Source organism: Schistocerca nitens, chromosome 5 (genome assembly GCF_023898315.1).
Source record: "Schistocerca nitens isolate TAMUIC-IGC-003100 chromosome 5, iqSchNite1.1, whole genome shotgun sequence".
Classification (NCBI taxonomy): Eukaryota; Metazoa; Arthropoda; class Insecta; order Orthoptera; family Acrididae; genus Schistocerca; species Schistocerca nitens.
The window spans coordinates 369573492-369595337 of NC_064618.1; the positions used below are offsets into that span (position 1 = coordinate 369573492).

Sequence of the window (21846 nt, forward strand, 5' to 3'; positions counted from 1 at the left end):
CCTTCAAAGGTGAAGAAGTTGTGGGTCAGGATGAAGCTGGCTAAGGTAATGAGGAAACAGGTTTTAGGTAGGGTGGCAGGTGATCGGCGTGAAAGGAAGTGCTCCATCGCAGCGAGGCCCTGGATGTGCGGAATATTTGTGTATAAGGAAGTGGCATCAATGGTTACAAGAATGGTTTCCAGAGGTAACAGATTGGGTAAGGATTCCAGGCGTTCGAGAAAGTGGTTGGTGTCTTTGATGAAGGATGGGAGACTGCATGTAATGGGTTGAAGGTGTTGATCTACGTATGCAGAGATACGTTCTGTGGGGGCTTGGTAACCAGCTACAATGGGACGGCCGGGTTGATTGGGTTTGTGAATTTTAGGAAGAAGGTAGAAGGTAGGGGTGCGGGGTGTCGGTGGGGTCAGGAGGTTGATGGAGTCAGGTGAAAGGTTTTGTAGGGGACCTAAGGTTCTGAGGATTTCTTGAAGCTCCGCCTGGACATCAGGAATGGGATTACCTTGGCAAACTTTGTATGTGGTGTTGTCTGAAAGCTGATGCTTTCCCTCAGCCACATACTCCCGACGATCGAGTACCACGGTTGTGGAACCCTTGTCCGCCGGAAGAATGACGATGGATTGGTCAGCCTTCAGATCACGGATAGCTTGGGCTTCAGCAGTGGTGATGTTGGGAGTAGGATTAAGGTTTTTTTAAGGATTGAGAAGCAAGGCTGGAAGTCAGAAATTCCTGGAAGGTTTGGAGAGGGTGATTTTGAGGAAGAGGAGGTGGGTCCCGCTGTGACGGAGGACAGAACTGTTTCAGGCAGGGTTCAATTTGGATAGTGTCTTGGGGAGTAGGATTAGGATCATTTTTCTTCGTGGCAAAGTGATATTTCCAGCAGAGAGTACGAGTGTAGGACAGTAAATCTTTAATGAGGGCTGTTTGGTTGAATCTGGGAGTGGGGCTGAAGGTGAGGCCTTTGGATAGGACATGAGGTTTCGGATTGGGAGAGAGGTTTGGAGGAAAGGTTAACTACTGAATTGGGGTGTTGTGGTTCCAGATTGTGTTGATTGGAATTTTGAGGTTTTGGAGGGAGTGGAGCTGGAAGTGGGAGATTGAGTAGATGGGAGAGACTGGGTTTGTGTGCAATGAGAGGAGGTTGAGGTTTGCTGGAAAGGTTGTGAAGGGTGAGTGAGTTGCCTTTCTGGAGGTGGGAAACCAGGAGATTGGATAGTTTTTTGAGGTGGAGGGTGGCATGCTGTTCTAATTTGCGGTTGGCCTGTAGGAGGATGCTCTGAACAGCCGGTGTGGACGTGGGAGAGGAAAGATTGAGGACTTTTATTAAGGATAGGAGTTGACGGGTGTGTTCATTGGCTGAGTTGATGTGTAGGTGAAGGATTAGGTGGGTGAGGGCAATGGATTGTTCAGTTTGGAACTGGTATAGGGACTGATGGAAAGAACGGTTACAGCCAGAGATGGGAACTTTAAGTGTGAGGCCTTTGGGGGTAATGCCAAATGTCAGACAAGCCTGAGAAAATAAAATAGGGAGTGTAATCTGCCAGGCCTCAACCTCCGCTAATTTCAAGTTGCCGCTGCTCATACCTCACCTGTCTTTCAACAACATCTTTGCCTCTGTACTTCTGCCTAGACTGACATCTCTGCCGAATCTCTTTGCCTTTACAAATGTCTGCTTGTGTCTGTGTATGTGTGGTTGGATATGGGTGTGTGTGCGAGTGTATACCTGTCCTTTTTCCCCCTAAGGTAAGTCTTTCCGCTCCCGGGATTGGAATGACTCCTTACCCTCTCCCTTCAAACCCACATCCTTTCGTCTTTCCCTCTCCTTCCCTCTTTCCTGATGAGGCAACCGTTGGTTGGGAAAGCTAGAATTTTGTGTGTATGATTGTGTTTGTTTGTGCGTCTATCGACCTGCCAGCACTTTCGTATGGTAAGTCACATCATCTTTGTTTTTAGATATATAAGTATGTTGTTAAATTAACTTAATTATGTCATGTATTGGAAAATTTGACTCGTTCCACATCATTATGAAATATCGTATTCATGATCCATGGAACTAGTATTAATCTAATCTAATCTAATCTAACCTATGACATATTCTTGTACATTTCCACTTCAACTCTTTGCCCTATACCACATCTTCATGAAGACCACTACATCTGCCCATCACCTGCTTCTAGACTGTTGCCAACCTATGTCTTTAAGGAGTCACAGATATACTGTATAAACTTTGCTGCAAACGGTGCATGGAATTTTACATTCACATTATCACAAACATAATGTCTACCAGCATGAATGACCATAGGCAAAGTGTGAATAATGGAAACCTTGCCCAACAGGACCTCATACTTCATCACAATGTGGTCAAATTCAACAGCTCACTGTTTTTTCAAAACATGATATCTAATCCCTTTCCAGTGCAATGGATAAAGACAATGTATCACACTTACTTACATCAACATGTAATGCCTGCCATTCTGGTACCTAATGAGAAGGAAATCTCATAAAACAACATATACTCTTAGGTACTCTAGATGCAACTTACCTTTCTCACATACATATCCTGCTATTGTTATGCCAAGCCCATGGTAATCTTTTTTCAATTCAACACTGAATTTTTCCATCTCTGGCAGAGGAGTCTCAAGAGGCATCATATCCATAGTTAGGACAGGAAGAGATGTAGGACCCACCATCCTGGGAGGTATTGGAGCGGATCCAATTGGAACTGGATTTCGCACAACGTCTACAACAAGATTTGGCTCTGGCTGTAAGAAAAAGTGGAAGCAGACAATAAGTAAAATAAGATTACTGATTAAACAGTAAAAAAAAGGGTGGGAGAAGAGGAAAGGCAAGCTTTATACATTGCCCTCGCATAATGAAGTGCACTGCAATGAAATAGATTAGTCCCTTTAACTGTTAAGGAAGATTATCAACAGCATATTCTCATTCTCTCATTTTATGTAGAGCACAACACGCTGTAATTTTTATGCATTCCATCACTGCCTGTGCTGAACACGTCCTCTGTTTCTTTAACAATGTGACAGTGTCCCACATTTACTCATTTCATTCACTCATGTACTCAAAAATTATGTATCAGTCGCTGTAATTTGAAACCATGCAAGTATTAAAATTTTTTTTAGTACCATTCTGCCATTAATAACCACTGAGCCACAGTGAGAGACAACTGTGTCAGCACAAGTTTCATGTCAGTAGTTGTGCATGAATGGTCAACATGCTATACTTTTGTGATAACAATAACATTTTGAGTGAGAAGAAATGGGAACAAGTTAACAATGAACTTGGTTAACACACAGCGAGCTGTTGCACTGTGTACTCTGCTATGAAGCACTCATTTAAAAAGGGAAAATTTAACAAATTTAAAGAATTAACTCAGTGCTTAATTTCACAAGGTTACTCCTGAGACATATCTACAATACTTTACAAAAATGTATGTTCAAACTGATATAAACATTGTAAAAATTAATTAAACAACAGAAAGTACTTCATCAATAAAATTAACAATACATCAAACTGAAGACAAAATTCTACTTATTGATAACAGATCATCAGTAATTGCAGCATGTTTGAAGCATACACAAATTTAAAAAAAAAAAAAACTGAATTCAAAATTTAATTCATGTATTTGACAAACCTGATCCTTTTGTTCCTGATTTAGCAATTAAAGGCTGATGTTCATGTTAGTTTCAATTACTGATAATATTCAGTTACAGTTTTCATTTCCAACTGACACTTTAAAAGATATAGTTAGAGAAATTAATTTGTTTGGGCCTGTTGTGTGATTTGCAATCAATATACCATTATTTTAAATTTTTCCCTTGTTGACTGGTAATAAAATATCACCCTATGCAACTGAAATAAACTTCACTGTGTAAACTAGCTCTTGCACGAACTTCAAGACAATGTTTAATGAGTTCATTTCAGTAAGTATTCAAGTAAATTTCAAGCTTTTGTCATTACAATGAAAGGTTAACAAATTTTGTTTTCAAAATAACCACAAAAGCTCTGTTAAGATGCTCCTCAATTTCCTTCTCTGTAAAATTTGCATCACTGTTCAGTAATCACAGAGGCACACTCATGAGTTTTATTTCCCATAGCATCGCATGGTTTTGTACATCCAAATACATGTCACTTACTGAAAAAATGCTGAAAAATTAAATTCTCCCCACATGCTGTAAAAAAATATTTTATTAAAACAACTTGGATGTGGTACTTCAAATCTGAAAAACATACAATAGCGGATTATAAAATACAAATTTGAATTCCACAGGAATTAACATTGTAAAACTAATGTTCCCGTGCAGTTCAATACAATTACTTATTTCTAAGCTGCCTTTTCTTCACAGAGTGTAACCTACACGAAGTTTGTTTCAAACCTGTTAGTTTAACTCCAACTCTCTAAGACACTGTACTCTCCAAGATAGATCACAATTCCCACACAAGCAAAACTAATGGCAAACAAAACAAGCATCTCAATCAACCATGCAACTCACATGAAGTTCTAATTCGGAGCCCTGCTGGTACATGAAAGGATTGTCATACGAGTCCAAAATGGGAGTCTGAGTGTTGAATGTTTCTGGATATCCATTCTGCACAAGATGGCGATCAAGCTCCTCTGGATCACCAAGGATCTTGGTTGGAACAATTGGTGCATGACTTCCCAGAGCCTGTGAAATAGCAATGTGTTCTAAATTAAAGATCATGTACCTGCACAGTGCACTACAATTGTTTATTTCTTCACAGTGTCACTGACTAACTGATAAAAACAGAAATAGTAAAAATATATTTATTTCATATATTAGTGTTACATACATTTTCCAAGCAAATATTCAAATACCAGCTTTAAATAGTAGCATAATATTACTCCTATTGTAAAATTTCTTTGTGTTTCATCACATCATTACAATGTGAGAAGAATCCTCTCCTTAATTGTCTTGTTGAATTATAAAGCCTTTGACAAATTTGTCTTCATTTCTTGAAAACAATTTCTTTCCATAATCACAGTGCAGTTTCCCATAGCTTATTCCAGTTGCAAAAAAAGCAAAAAGAATGATCAGGTTTTAACACATGACGATGACAATGACTTTACAGATGGAGCATAAGTTCAGATTGAACAATGATGGGAAATCATATCATCCATGTCCTTCTCAAAGGAACCACCCAGGCAGTCATCTCAAATGATTTAGGAAAGCCTAAATCTGAATAGCCATACAAGAATTTGAACTGTGCTCCCTCTGCATGGGTATCCCATTTTCTCACAATTGCACCAATTTGGTCAATAACTCCCACAGAAGTTTTAGAAACTGTCACAATTAGTATAGTACTGAACAGTGAAAACACCTTCTGTGAATACCAACCCATAGTTGAAATTGGTAAAGTTATCTTCCATAACCTTTGATAGAATAAAACTGTCCATACACTCCATTAACGTGTATCTTCAAACAAGTAATTTCTCTAAATTGTGAGTGCAGTTATCCAAAAATATGGTTGTTACACACTTTCTTCAGAAGGGAACTTGATATTAATGTATCATCCAACAGAAAAGTGATCTACTCATTTTCCGAGCTACTGACAAAAGTTATATTACAAGGGGCATTCAAAAAGAAACAGGCCGGAGGCATAATTACATAACCAGTACCTGTATGTTACAAGTATTGAATCTGGCTGTTGAGACACTTGTCCCACTGTGACACAAGGTGGTGAATGGCTGCCTCATAAAATTCCCAGGGCTGCGATGTTAACCAGTTCCGCATGTACAGCTGGACATCGTCATCCAAGGTGAATCGTTTGCCCCTCAGAGCCTTTTTAAGGGGACCAAAAATGGTGTAACCACAGGGAGAGAGGACCAGACTGTATGGAGGGTGGCTGAGAACCTCCCATTTGAATTTCTGCAGGAGTGCCGTGACTATGTTGGCCATATAAGGCTTTACATTGTTGTGGAGCAGAATGACCCCACAAGTAAGATTGCCTGGTCGTTTTGATTTGATTGCTTGGCAAAGGGTGTCAATGTTTGTGAGTAACTCTGGGCATTGACTGTTGTCCCATGCTGCAGGAAGTAAATCGGAAGGGGGCCATTTTGGTCAAACAAGAATGTCAGCGTAGGGGCAAACGATTCACCTTGGATGACGACGTCCAGCTGTACATGCGGAAATAGCTAACATCGCAGTCCCGGGAATTTTATGAGGCAGCCATTCAACACCTAATGTTACAGTGGGACAAATGCCTCAGAGCCAGGGCCAATACTTCTAACATACAGGAGCTGGGTTCTGTAATTATCCCTCCGGCTTGTTTCTTTTTGAACATCCCTTATATATTGGACAAGGTATTCATTCTGTCAGTTCTACTCATACCTATTCAATGTTGGTGATTAGATCCTTGTGTTACATGTCAGATCACTATGTCTGTTTATATTTGATCCACTATGTTACTAATGCTCTTTTCACAGACTTACTGTGAAATATATTTACAACATAGCCCTGCACCTAACATAATGTGTCCTGTTCTCTAAACACTAGTGTACTGTGTTCAGCAATAGAGACAAAAAGCCCTACACTCTGAAACAGATTTAAACAGCCATTAGCAAATGTGTTTATCATAACATCCTGATTATAATATGCTCTACAAATGTGCAAATATTACACATTAATATTATTGGTCAATAATTCTTATAAACAATACTGACATGTCTACTTCCTTAACATGGCCTCCCTTCCTCCTTTTCCCAAGAATACGACAGTTGTCTGCATGGGATACGACACAGCAACAGTAATGCCTTATTACAAATACAATCCTGTGTGAAATTATATGCATTTTTTTTTAAATTCTGTGATACCTGATGACTTATAAAGAATGTTCCAGAGTTAATGCACCACTAACCTGAAAGACCTTGTATTAGACATTGGCAGTAACACAAGACATTAAATCTCTAGTATTATTTTAAAATTAACCTCAACAAAACACTCAACTTTTTTTTGCAAATTTTTAGTCAATCCATTGTGTTCTTTATGTGGTGTATGCATTACAGTTAGCAGCATTTCTTTCTAAATCATCGGTCCCCATTAACTGTGCAAGTGGAATTCTTTTGGTGGAGGGTCTAATAAATTTTATAACGCCTTTGTGAGTGTGCATGATTCTGCATTTTCAGTGCCTGTTAAACCATCATTCAGTGAAAACATGATTTCTGAATGTAGTCCTGCACAACAGATGTAGCTTGTTGTAATGTGATAAAAACTGACTACAGATGTCAATCTTAATCGGGCAGGTAGGCTAGAAAATTTAAAAAGGGAAATGGATAGCTTACAAATACAAATACAAAATCAAATAGGGGTAATGCAGGAGTAGGTTTAATAATGAATAGGAAAATAGCAAAGCGCATAAGCTACTACAAACAACATAGTGAACGCATTATTGTGGCCAAGATAGATACAAAGCCCACGCCTACCACAGTAGTACAAGTTTATACGCCAACTAGCTCTGCAGATGACGAAGAGATTGATGAAATGTATGATGAAATAAAAAAAAAATTCAGATAGTGAAGGGAGGCAAAAATTTAATAGTCATGGGTGACTGGAATTCGATAGTAGGAAAAGGGAGAGAAAGAAACGTAGTAGGTGAATATGGGTTGCGGGGGAAGAAATGAAAGAGGAAGCTGCCTGGTACAATTTTGCACAGAGTCTAACTTAATCATAGCTAACACTTGGTTCAGGAATCATGAAAGATGGTTGTATACATGGAAGAAGCCTGGAGATACTAAAAGGTATCAGATAGATTATATAATGGTAAGACAGAGATTTAGGAACCAGGTTTTCAATTGTAAGACTTTTCAGGGGTGAATGTGGACTCTGACCACAATCTATTGGTTATGAACTGTAGATTAAAACTGAAGAATCTGCAAAAAGGTGGGAATTTAAGGAGATGGGACCTGAATAAACTGAAAGAACCAAAGGCTGTAGAGAGTTTCAGAGACAGCATTAGGGAACAATTGATAAGAAAAGGGGAAAGAAATACAGTAGAAGAAGAATGGGTAGCATTGAGAGATGAAATAGTGAAGGCACCAGAGGATGAAGTGAGTAAAAAGAGGGGACTAGTAGAAATCCTAGGGGAACGGAAGAAATATTGAATTCAATTGATGAAAGGAGAAAATATAAAAATGCAATAAATGCAGCAGGCACAAAATAATACAAATGCCTCAAAAATGAGATCAACAGGAACTGCAAAATGGCTAAGCAGGGATGCCTAGAGGACAAATCTAAGGACATAGAGGGATATATCACAAGAGGTAAGATTGATACTGCCTACAGGAAAATTAAAGAGACCTTTGGAGAAAAGAGAACCATTTGTACGAATATCATGAGATCAGATGGAAATCCGTTTCTAAGCAAACAGGGTCTATACAAGGGTGATGTACTTGAGGGCAATATTATTGAAATGGAAGAGGATGTAAGTGAAGATGAAATGGGAGATATGATACTGCATGAAGAATCTGACAGAGCACTGAAAGATCTAAGTCAAAACAAGGCCCCGAGAGTAGACAACATTCAATTAGAACTGCTGATAGCCTAACAAGAGCCAGTCCTGACAAAACTCTACCGTCTGGTGAGCAAGATGTATGACACAGTCGTAATACCCTCAGACTTCAAGAAGAATAGAATTATTCCAATCCCAAAGAATGCTGGTATTAACAGGTGTGGAAATTACCGAACTATCGGCTTAATAAGTCATAGGTGCAAAATACTGACACGAATTCTTTACAGACGAATGGAAAAACTGGTAGAAGCCAACCTTGAGGAAAATCGGTTTGGATTCTGTAGAAATGTTGGAACACGTGAGGGAATACTGACCCTACGACTTATCTTAGAAAATAGGTTAAGGAAAGGCAAACCTACATTTCTAGCATTTGTAGACTTAGATAAAGCTTTTGACAATGTTGACTGGAATACTCTCTTTCAAATTCTGAAAGTGGCGGGGGTCAAATACAGAGAGCAAAAGGTTGTTTACAATTTGTATAGAAACCGGATGGCGGTTATAGGAGTCGTGGGGCATGAAAGGGAAGCAGTGTTTGGGAAGGGAGTGAGACAGGTTTGTAGCCTATCGCCGATGTTATTCAATCTGTATACTGAGCAAGCAGTAAAGCAAACAAAAGAAAAGTTTTGAGTTCGAATTAAAATCCATCGAGAAGAAATAAAAACTTTGAGGTTCGCCGATGACATTGTTAATTCTGTCAGAGACAGCAAAGGACCTGGCAGAGCAGCTGAACAGAAAGGACAGTGTCTTGAAAGTAGGATATATGATGAACATCAACAAACACAAAACGAGAATAATGGAATGTAGTCAAATTAAATCAGATGATGCTGCAGGAATTAGATTAGGAAATCAGACGCTTAAAGTAGTAAATGAGTTTTGCTATTTGGGGAGCAAAATAACTGATGACAATCGAAGCAGAGAGGATATAAAATGTAGACTGGCAATGGCAAGGAAAGCATTTCTGAAGAAGAGAAATTTGTTAACATCGATTATAGATTTAAGTGTCAGGAAGTCGTTTCTGAAAGTATTTGTATGGAGTGTAGCCATGTATGGAAGTGAAATGTGGACGATAAGTAGTTTAGACAAGAAGAGAATAAAAGCTTTCGAAATGTGGTGCTACAGAAGAATGCTGAAGATTAGATGGGTAGATCACGTAACTAACGAGGAGGTATTGAAAAGAACTGGAGAGAAGAGAAATTTGTGGCACAACTTGACTAGAAGAAGGGATTGGTTGCTATGGCATATTCTGAGGCATCAAGGGATCACCAATTTTGTGTTGGAGGGCAGTGTGGAGGGTAAAAATCGTAGTGGAGACCAAGAGATAAATACACTAAACGGATTCAGAAGTATGTAGGTTGCAGTAGGTACTGGGAGATGAAGAAGCTTGCACAGGATAGAGTAGCATGTAGAGCTGCATCAAATGAGTCTCTGGAATGAAGACCACAACAACAACAACAACAACGTCAATCTTATTAATGACAACATTCTAACTGAAACCTGTATCACCTGGAAGTTATGGACTGTCAAGACAGCAAAAGAAGTGATACATGAGAAATTATTGTGGCATTATAAAGAAGTAGCTGAAATGATGAAGTAAAACATAGGAAATCTCCATGACGATTACATGGTAGCCAAATTAGTATGTTTACAAAGTAGCTCCGTGGAGGGTATGGGGCTGAATCTTGGATTGAATGGGAATGTGAGGGCACACATACTCATTGTCAATGTTCTAGTTGAGCACATCTGAACACCACAACAGAGAATCAATGTGTCATGTACCATGCACACCATGACCCATTCACATCACTGTGTGCCATCCCAGAACAAATAATGGACACTCTGCAACATTCTGTATCATCCCGCAACATCTGTAAGAGACCAGCAACAGGGGGACTTGGGAATTACCATACCATGCGTTGGTTTCCACTGAAAACAGAACACAAATGGTTGCCTTTAGAGTGGTGCCATGAGTGGGAAGCACGGACAGCTGATGAATAGTGTCACACGGAATTCAAAGATGAATCTCAGTTCTGCACTATCCTGGATGACCACCATCACAGAATACGGCAATGCCCTGCGGAGAGGTCCCATTCTTCCATTGTTTTGGAGAGGCACAGCAGTGTTACACCAGGGGTCATCGTGTGAGGAGCCATTGCGTGTGACTTCAGGTAACGGCTGGTAGTGATTGAGGGAACTCCGATGGCACAGTGGTACATTAAACACATCCCGTAGTCTCACGCGACAGTATCGTGGTGCCATTTTTCAACAGGACACTGCTCATCCAGAGATAGTACTTGTCTCTATGAACTGTCTGCATGACGTTGAGGCATTCCTGTTGTTAGCAAGATCCTCAGATCTGTCCTTGATAGAACACATGTGGGACCAGATTGGACATCACCTCTGTCCTAATGCCAGCTCGTCTCAGACGAAGACGCCCTTCACGAATGAATCAGTGCATGCATTGAGGCTGGAGAGAGTGCAATTTAATACTGATTAGTGGGTTCACATCGCCAAATTATTTGTAACTTTCACTTGATTTTGTAATCAGTGCAATATCGTATCACATACCCATTCAACTCATGATGTTTCATTTAGTATCCTCCTCCTCCTCCTCCTCAGAGTGCTTCACTTTTTTTTGTCATGTAGTGTATTATTAACAAATACCTGAATGGAAAAATCTTCCTTTTGAATGAAAGAAGGTAATTACATCCTCTGTGTTTAAGAATGAGAGGAGAAAGGATTGTAGAAATTATAGAGGTGAAAGTGTGACATGTTCAGTGGCTATGCTTTATGAAAGAATGTTAAGAAACAAGATAAAATTTTTTTTAAAGAATCAGCACACTAAAATAGGCTCAATATCAAATGGTCATGTGTAGATGGTATTTTCATACTTGTGCAAGGGAAAACTAGATTTAGAGAGTAGAACGAAAAAGCAGTCCAAGTTGCAAATTTTCACTTTTTATTCATTCGATGACTAGTTTTGGGCCTAGGCCCATTTTCAAATCATCACAATGAAGTAAAAAATGGCATTTACAAATACATCAAAAATGGAGAATGAACATTTATTGTACATTTTTGACATCATCAGAAATGCCATTTTCAACTATCTTGATGATCTGAAAATGGGTCTCGGTCCGAAACTAGTCATCGGATGAATAAAAAGCATTCTTCTGATTAAGAGAAGTTGCCGACCCAAGCTATTCCAGCATCCTGGAAGTTTGTTGGATCTAGAGAGGTTGAACTGTGAATTTAACATTAGCAGACTGAGAAAATGTATGTGACACACTGCTATTATTTAAGATGTAGCTGAAAATGTGGAAACAGCTGTGTGTTAATACTGTATGTTAATGTAGTTAGAGCATTGCTGTGTGGAGGCACCAGCTCTGTGAAAGTGAGTAACATGTAATGAGTGGAATTACAAATTAGCAATGACCTACAACAGGGTTGTCCCTTAGCTCCTCTGTTGTTTGAAATATATCAGGAAGAAGTATTAATGACATGAAGAAGTAAAGGTATTCTGATGGGATTGTCAGCGGGTGGTGGCAAACAATAGTCTCTCCTACTCACTAATGACCAGATGATAATTGCAAAAGATAGTGACAATTCTTGCAACCAAGGTGAGGGAGCTCTTTGAAGAACACGACAATTGGAGCTTAAAAATAGATACAGTACATGATAGTGGGTTGTGATGAACAGCACAATTTGAATACAGCGAATTTTAGGATTAAATGTTGTTTTTGTTCTAAATATCCGTCCTTATCAATCGAAGGAGCATAGAAAAGATTTAAAACATGCACATAAATGAAGGCTATAGTTATGCAAGCTTTTGGAGCCAATGGCTCCTTCTTCCAACAGAAGGGCTGAAGGGGAAGGAAGAGAGCTGAAGGAAAAGGACTGGAGATGTTTAGGTAAAGGGGTAGATTTCGTAAAAAGTCACCCAGAACCGTGGGTCGGGGAAGAGTTACCAGACAGGATGAGAAGGAAATTTAAGTGTTAGGAAGTCTTTATGAAGATATATTTCTCTGGAGTAACCCACTCAGGCATGAGGAGAACAGAAGCTTTTGAAATGTGATGCTATAGAAGAATGCTGATGATTAGATGAGTAGATCACATAACAAATTAAGAGGTTCTCGAGAAGGAAAATCTGTCCTTTTCATCCCATCCTATAAGTCTCTCCTGATTCACGGTTCTGGGTGACTTTTCGAAAATGCACACCTTTTCCTAAACCTCTTCAATTCTTTTCCTTCAGTCCTCTTCCATCCCATTCAACCCTTCTGCTGGAGGAAGGAGCCACTGGCTCCAAAAGCTTGCACAAGTACAAACTTCCTTTTTTGTGCACGTTCTGCTGCCGCTTGGTGAGTAGATTTTATATACATCCAATTAAATTATATTGTTAAAAATTGAAAATTTTTGTTGGTATAAAAAGATTATACATAATGTTATATTAGACAATAGTAGTGCCATTTATTTTGGCACTCCATCTGGGTCAGAAGCCCAAGAAATGAGGAGAGAGAAAAATATCTATTACTTTTCAGGGAAATGTATTACAGGAGACAATGAAGAGTTCAGAAAAATTATATAAGTGGAGGGGAACAAAGTGGAATCTTTTGAGAGGAGGAGGTTACTATGGTATGATCATATAGAACCAACTGAAGATGATAAAAGTGGAAGTAAGATGTGGAGGTGAGTGCCAGAAGGAAAGAGTAAATAAATTCAATCCCATAGAAGAAGTTTGACAGAAGTCATGGAAGCTGCAGACTCTATAAATCTCGGGGAGGGGTGCACACTGATAAGAATATAACAATGGAGGTTGAAAAGTGAGAAAAAACATTAGCTGTAAACAATTCACAAATATGTATATATAATTAGGAGCTTATTGCTTGGTTTACCTGCTACTAATTAGCCATGGACTATAGTTATTTCTTCAATGAACCACTCTGAACCAAAAATACACACACTGTCGGGTAAGATATCTTGTGTTTCAAAATTTCAGATCTGGAACTAGTACGACAATAACTATATTGAGTTCAAACGAATGTGAGTATTGTTAATATTATTTTTGTACAGACATCTATTTTGGTACGACATCTGGGATCTATGGTTGAACATTATTTAATCTTATTTCCATGAATTTCTGTTTACAGTAAGGATCTAAGCTGCAGTGAATTTTTCTATTTGTTTGCTGAATTGATCTAATAAGCCTACACTACCCCCCTTCCTCCCTCTTACAAAATAAGATGATTTTCACAAACTAAACTCAAATCATGCCCTGCCATATAGACAGGCATATCAGTTCAGTAAAAATTTGAAAAGAGGTGGAACATGTAATGGATACTGGCAAGTAGCAAGTACACCCAGAGCCATTTGCTATCAAACCTCAAAACTATTTTGCCATTTAGAGTGAAACAAATGAGTAGACTTCCTGCCTCCATCCTGCAGTTCAGATTTTGGATATACTCTTGACTGACTGACTATTTAATATGACTGAATGTAATTAATAAATATTAAATTTATACAGCTTTTGTTAGTATACATTGCAAATATACTTATTTGAAAATGTAAGGAACAATGTTTGGTTGTACGCTATCTTGTGGATACAGAAGACAGCTGAAAGCAGGGGAAGAGGCATGAGCACATACTTGATAATCAGGAGAGGTGGGTTCAACAGGGCGCGCAACCACAAGGCGAACATGACTGCCTGACTGCCTGAGAACTGCAGCCACTTGCTCAGAGCCCATTCCACGGAGGTTGACATCACCAATTTGCAGAATATGGTCTCCACTCTGCAAACGATTATCCTGTAAAAGACAAAACAATATTTAATACTCAAACAAAAGCAAGCGTAAAATTATACCTATCAATTACAAAAATCTATTATTAGTTGTAATTTTTTCCTATACTTATTTACCTATTTTACATGTAACCTCAGAGTTTAGCATTAATCTCCTCATATAAGAATCCAAGGACATGAAAGGAAAGCCATAAGTGAGAAGGATGTGAGATACAGTTGTAACCTGTCATAAATGTTATTCAATCTGTACACTGAGCAAGCTGTGAAGGAAACCAAAGAGAAATTTGGAATGTGAATTAAAGTTCAGGGAGAGAGAGAAAAAAAAAGGAATTACGATTTTCTGGTAATTCTGGCAGAGATGACAAAGAGCTGATGGCTGGATTGGCTAGTGACTTGAAAATAAATTAAGAGAATAAGCACAAAAGTAAAACAAGAGTAATGGAATGGAATTTAATTAAATTTGGCAATGTTGAGGGAATTAGATAAGGAAATGAGACACTAAAAGTTTTGCTATTTAAGCAACAAAGTAATTGATGGGAAAAGTAGGGAAGACGTAAAATGCACACTGACAACAGCAAGAAAAACATTTTTGAAACAGAGTAATATGTTAACATCTAATATAAATTTAAGTGTAAGGAAGTCTTTATGAAGATGTGTTTCTCTGGAGTGACCCAAAAGTGATAAGCAACTCAGGCATGAGGAGAACAGAAGCTTTTGAAATGTGATGCTATAGAAGAATGTTGATGATTAGATGGATAGATCAAATAACTAATTAAGAGGTTCTCAATCAAATTGGGGAGAAATGACATTTATGGCACAGTTTGACTAAAAGACTGATAGGACACAGCCTGAGGCATGAATGAATTGTCAGTTTCATAATGACTGAAGAATACCTCTCGTTTCTTCACTTAATATTGATTTTTGAAATTTTACAAGTTGTCTATCATGAGATAAATCACTTCCATTTTAAAGCAAATGCTAATTAAGGTTTTTCAGTATTTTTGTGATTCTCTCCTGTAAGTCAAACAAACCTGTGCCTATGACTACATGTGCCACCCTTCTTTGCACATGTTCAAAATTCTCTGTTACTCCTGCTCGGTGTTGGTCCCACACACATGCAACATTCTAAAATGGGATGCAAAACTGATTCATAGGCAATCTCCTTTATTTACGCAGCATCTTGCCAATCAACCAAAGTATGTCATGTGCTTTATTCAAAACTGAGCCTATGTGATCCTTCCATTTCATATCCTTACAAGTGTTACCCCTCCCAGTCCACTCATCCATGTCATCATCACACCACTTCCCTACCTACAGGCAAAACGAAGTCACCTGTTGCCACATTCCTACCCTGTACACTTGCTGCCTCTCCATCCCAGCTGTCAACTATGCTTCCTCAACCTTCCCTACCACTCCTGCCTCCTCTTGCTCCTCACGCTACACACTTTCATCCTAGATGATCTGCAGTGCTAGCACAATGTAGTCAGTGTTACTGTACAAGAGTGATTTTTGTGTGTGTGTGTGTGTGTGTGTGTGTGTGTGAGAGAGAGAGAGAGAGAGAGAGAGAGAGAGAGAGAGAGAGACTTGTGCTTTTGTGAATGTTTTTCAGAAGGTGGCCTTTTGGCCAAAAGTTTAAATGCTTAGCAGTCTTCTGATTGTGCCTGTTTGTGATTAGTGCCTCCTTTAAGTGGTGAATAGCAACTTAACCCTTTCATAATATTTTTGTCAGTCACAGAGTCTGTTTGATACCTTGTATACTAATACTTTGTTTAATAAATGTTGGTAATAGGTTTCTGGAGTAAGATACAGACTGCATACTGATTAGCATGGATGAGACTATTCATTCGAGCAGATTTTAGTTTCTAGGCATTTGCTTTGCTACACTCTATTTGGTTCTTTTATCATCAATGAGTGTCTGAGCACTAACTTTGGTGCCACTGACAGCCTTTACATATAACAATAATTTCTTTGGATATTGTGAGAAATCTTTTGATTAGATTCTGTTACAGTAGTCATTGAAGGCTTAACACATTACCCTTTTGATTGCCACACAGTTTCTTTCAGCATCTCTCTATCTCTAAGTTTTGTATTATACCTATTATGCAACGGTAGTTTTAGAAGTTTCTTTATGGCAACTGTATACCACAGAAGGCCCTCCCATCATGAACTGTTTTATTGGGTACCTATTTATCCAGAACATGATCAATTATTCTTCCAAATTTGAGCCACCATTTGTCTACAAGAACTTGACGAGAGGCAAAAGTTTTGAGTTCCTCTTTGAGATATGACAAGACTGACTCTTTATCTAGCTTATTGAACATGTGAATTTTCCTACTTGTTTTAACTATCCTTTGTACTTTAATAATTATTGCTGCTAAAACTACATCTTGGTCACTTACAGGAACTTCAAAGAGGTCAGCACAGTTAAGCCTAATGCGTTAGAGCCAATAAATTTCTAGCATGAGTGTGTTTCCGAACTATCTGTTCTACACAAATTTCAGAGAGGGTATTTAGTAATGTTTCACACAATGTCTTGTCATGTCCACCACTTATAAAACTGTAATCATCCCAATTGATGGCTGAATATTTAAAGTCTCCTCCAATGATGACAGTATAAATGTTCAAATGTGTGTGAAGTCCTTAGGGACCAAACTGCTGAGGTCATTGGTCCCTAGACTTACACATTACTCAAACTAAGTTATGTTAAGAACAACACACACACTCAAGCCCAAGGGAGGACTCAAACTTCCGGCAGAAGGGGCCGCACAATCCGTGACATGGCGCCGCAAACCGCATCAAGCCCAAGGGAGGACTCAAACTTCCGGCAGAAGGGGCCGCACAATCCGTGACATGGCGCCGCAAACCGCATGGCCCACTCCAAGTGCCGATGACAATATAACTTCCAAACATACATACTAGCAAACTTAGGTTCCCCATAAAGTTTTCAGTTACATCTGCAGCTTTATTCTGTGGTCAACAGAAAAATCCATATACAAGTTAATACTCACTGTTGATACTGATTCTTGCCTCAGTGTGATCTCATATGTAGCTTCAGTTTCTATCTCAGTTGATTTGAATTTGTTGTCTACTGTGACAAACCAGTTCCACTTCCCATCGTCTATCCTTCTGAGATACACTTCGTATCCCAAAAATTTCACTGCTGTCCATTTTGTATTTTTATCAGCTTCAGAACCTAGTATTATATGAGCTCCACTGCTTTTTAGGAGCAATTCAAGCTATGGCACTTTTTCAGTGAATGTTTTGGCACTTGATCACTAGGATTTTAGTCATTTCATCTGTGGGGTCATTTATTTGGCTCTTATACTAATATCTTGGTGTTTCCTACAGCTAACATTATCTAAATGGACAGAGAGTCGCCCAAGTCAAACACCATTGTGTGCATTCCACGTACATCCAGCCACCAGGGTAGCAGCCTCTTGAGTGTGGTGCACTCCTGACCCTTTTCGGAGGGCCCTACAGTTCTCAACATTGTGGCCCCAGTCCAGAAATTCACAGCCTAGCTCGTCACAGAACCTTCAAAGTCTATGGTGCAGGCCTTCCACTGGACTCAAAAGAAGTAGCTACAATTGAATCTGTGGATAATCTGCAGTCTGTAAGAATTATTGATTAGTCTTGAACCCCAAACAACACGCATTGTACATTCCAATGTGCATCACACTCTGCAGTTGGTTCAACCTTGTTTGGTAAATGGTTGTGGAATAGCCTCTTCAACGTGTTGAATGTGGCCTCCAGCCCTACACACAAAGCACACAAGTTGATGCTTTCCATCCACTGTTACTATTTCCCTATGAGATACCAATTCCCCACACATTTGAACTGCTGGAGTTTAACAGACCCTTCCCCTTTTGCTCTTCCTTCCTACCAACGTGGGACACAATAGGCTTTACACTCTGTAAACAAGTAAATAATGTACATGAAGCACCAGGAATTGAGATTGGGGAGGGGGAGTGTGAGTTTTATGGTGCTCCTATGAGACACAGTATGATGTGAGCAAGGCAGTAACTGCTAGCAGATAGATGGTGGGCAGCAAGTGTAATTTCTATTAACAGCACAGGAATCCAAAGTTACTGGTGTAGAAGTCAACTCAAAGTCCATATGTGAACCACACATATGAGGAGTCACAAGATCATGTAACATGGGCTTGTACAGATTCACAGTCCTTGTCATGGATATTGTCCTCCACATATTAAGCAGGTCCTCCTCCACAGCTCAATGATCAACGTATCAGGCTGCTATGCAGAGGACCTCATTTTGATTCCCATACCGTCAGGGGTTTTTTCTTGGTAGGACGACTGGAACAGGGTGCAGTCATCCTCTTGATGGCAACTGAGGAGCTGCTTAAGTGAGAAGTAATGGTTCCCAGGTCCAGAAAACCAACAAACAGACAGAAGAGTGGCATGCTGACTGTACAGCCTTCCATACTGTATCTAATGATGCCAATGACAGACGATAACATGCCAGTCAGTCGGTCTCGGCTAGCCCACCATGGCCAGGACAGTGAAATTCTCTTTTGCTTTGTACATTACACAGCAAAGATTTTATACAAGCCCGACTCCATCCAATCAAACACTCTTATAGTGTATCAAACTTTGTGTAATTGGTATTGCTTTTCTTGCATGGTTCACAAAAAATTAATCTCCTTTCATTACTCCATAACAATGATATAAACTACACATAGATCTGTTATATTTTAGTTCTAAACTACACTTTCCACATTGTTTTCAAGAAAAGCATGTTAGAGAAATCTAATAGATTTTGGCCATGCAATGTGTGTCCATGTGGCACAGCGATTAATGCAACTGCCTTGTAAGCAGGAGATCTTAGGTTCGAGTGCCAATCCAGCACATGTCTTCACTCGCTACTGCTGATTCCACATAAATTCCCAGTGCAGCTGATATTGCTTCCTTCCGCTTCCTTTCCTTCCCGCCATCCTCCACCTTCAATTTACATAATATGTATCACAGCTGCAGATTCCATGTGGTGTTTGTTCTTCCATACATGTCCAAAAGAAAAACCACCATGCATTCATACAAAAAAACTAACCTATTTATAGTTTTGTGTCCTTACTAAGACCTTCAATGTGTAGACATCAAAATTCTACTTAAAACACTAAAGTATCATGGCATTACTGGCATTCTTCTTGCACTGATAGAAGTGTATCTCCACAACACAAAACTGAGGAACACACGGATGAACTGCACTACAGGAATAAAACTAAACTCTAAGCAACGAAACACAAAATTTGGAGTCCCAATAGGTTCAATACTGTATCTATTTCTACTCCTACTCTATGAAGCAGATTTGCCAGTCACTTTAAAGGATTTTACAACAATGGTAATGTTTACCAATTCCACATGTATACTAACTAAGGATCCCAGAAACTGCCCAGCTGATATTTGAACTTGTATACAATTGGTTCACAGTAAATACAATAGGTAATCTAGCTCACTACCCTGCTTTTTGAGAAAGCCATCCCTAATGTTCATGATGCATAATTGACTCCGGATCAGTGGGATCAATATACTGAAAATTGAGCATTTTTCATCATATACGTCATCTGCAAGCAAGTGCATGCATTCTGATGAATCGAGAAAAGAAACTTTTATGACTACCACTTTTGTACCAATAAGGCCAATGAAAGTAGCGATGGCTGAGCACCCACGGCACCTGGCTATAAAGCAGAGGACCTGTGTTCTAATCCTGCATGCATGTGTCCCCCCCCCCCCCCCCCCTTCGGCCCCATGTGTATTTTCCTCCGTGTTAAAATTAGTGGGAATACAAAAACTACTAAGGTAAATAAATAAGGCATGTAAGGAAATTTCTCAAACAATTGGTATTAGTGAAGAATTAAAATTTTAATCAATGTTGTTTTTACCTTCCCATTGGTGGGGAGGCTTGTGTGCCTCAGCAATACGGATAGCTGTACTGGGGGTGCAATCACAACAGATGGGTATCTGTTAAGAGGCCAGACAAATGCATGGTTCCTGAAGAGGGGCAGCAGCCTTTTCAGTAGCTGCAGGGGCAACAGTCTGGGTGATTGACTGATCTGGCCTTGTAACATTAACCAAAATGGCCTTATTGTGCTGGAACAGTGAACGGCTGAAAGCAAGGGGTAACTACAACCGTAATTTTTCCCGAGAGCATAAGTCTTTACTGTATGGTTAAATGATGATGGTGTCCTCTTGGATCAAATATTCTGGAGGTAAAATAGTTCCCAATTTGGATCTGCAGGTGGGGACAACTAAGAAGGACGTCATTATCAGCAGAAACAAAACAGGCATTCAACAGATCGGGGCATGGAATGTCAGATCCCTTAATCGGGTAGGTAGGTTAGAAAAATTAAAAAGAGAAATGGATAGGTTAAAGAAGATTGTATATGTGGAAGAGGCCTGGAGACACTGGAAGGTTTCAGACAGATTATATAATGGTAAGACAGAGATTTAAGAAACAGGTTTTCAATTGTAAGATATTTCCAGAGGCAGATGTGGACTCTGACCACAATCTATTGGTTATGAACAGTGGATTCAAACTAAAGAATCTGCAAAAAGGTGGGAATTTAGGGAGATGGGACCTGGATAAACTGAAAAAATCAGAGGTTGTAGAGAGTTTCAGAGACAGCATTAGGGAACAGTTGATAAGAACAGGGGAACGAAACAAAGTAGATGAAAAATGGGTAGCTTTAAGAGATGAAATAGTGAAGGCACCAGAGGATGAAGTGGGTAAAAAGACGGGGAACATCAACAAAAGAAAAACAAGGATAATGGAATGTAGCCAAATTAAATTAATTCGAATTAGATTAAGAAATGAGACACTTAAAGTAGTAGATGAGTTTTGCTATTTGGGGAGGAAAATAACTGATGATGATTGAAGTAGAGAGGATATAAAATGTAGACTGGCAAGAAAAGTGTTTCTGAAGAAGAGAAATTTGTTAACATCGAGTATAGATTTAAGTGTCAGGAAGAATTTACTGAAAGTATTTGTATGGAGTGTAACCATGCATGGAAATGAAACACAGACGATAAATAGTTTATATCAGTGGTTCCCAACAGGTGGTCCGCAGACCCCCAGGGGTCCGCGAGCTATGCCAGAGGGGTCCGCAAGATGCTATTAGAACAAAAAATATATTTTGTATGATAACAGATTTTTTGTTTTGGCAGCTTCCTGTATGAGCAGAACTTTAGCGAACACTAATTTCTGCATCTAGTGTCTTCAGAGCCAACTGACACTAGCACACTCTGGCGCAAAACTAAAATTAGATAGAGGCAAATAGTTCTGCTGTATGTACTTATACTGCACGCACTGCCTCTTAATCTCAATATTTTTTCAATAATGAACATGTCAATGTTTTTTCTAAGTACCAAAAATATAAAACGTATAAAAAGACTCTTAATTTGGCTTTTTAGGTACTTGATACTGCGATATGACAAGGTACCAATCATGCTCGATGAGGGGGTCCTCGAGAAAACTTTGTTGGGAACCCCTGGTTTAGATAAGAAGAG

The 21846-nt window shown here is 39.2% G+C and overlaps 1 protein-coding gene across 3 annotated transcripts in view; it reads right to left on the bottom strand.

Annotated features, from left to right (window-relative positions):
- The window catches only part of LOC126260850 (patj homolog), a 470272-nt gene that overhangs the window by 65010 nt on the left and 383416 nt on the right, over window positions 1–21846 (bottom strand). For all 3 annotated transcript variants that reach the window (XM_049958261.1, XM_049958262.1, XM_049958260.1), the window contains 3 exons: window positions 14175–14333; window positions 4506–4679; window positions 2540–2759 (listed from right to left, as the gene is read on the bottom strand). In XM_049958261.1, the coding sequence (XP_049814218.1) occupies window positions 2540–2759; window positions 4506–4679; window positions 14175–14333 (553 nt within the window). The remainder of the gene's footprint in view (window positions 1–2539; window positions 2760–4505; window positions 4680–14174; window positions 14334–21846) is intronic.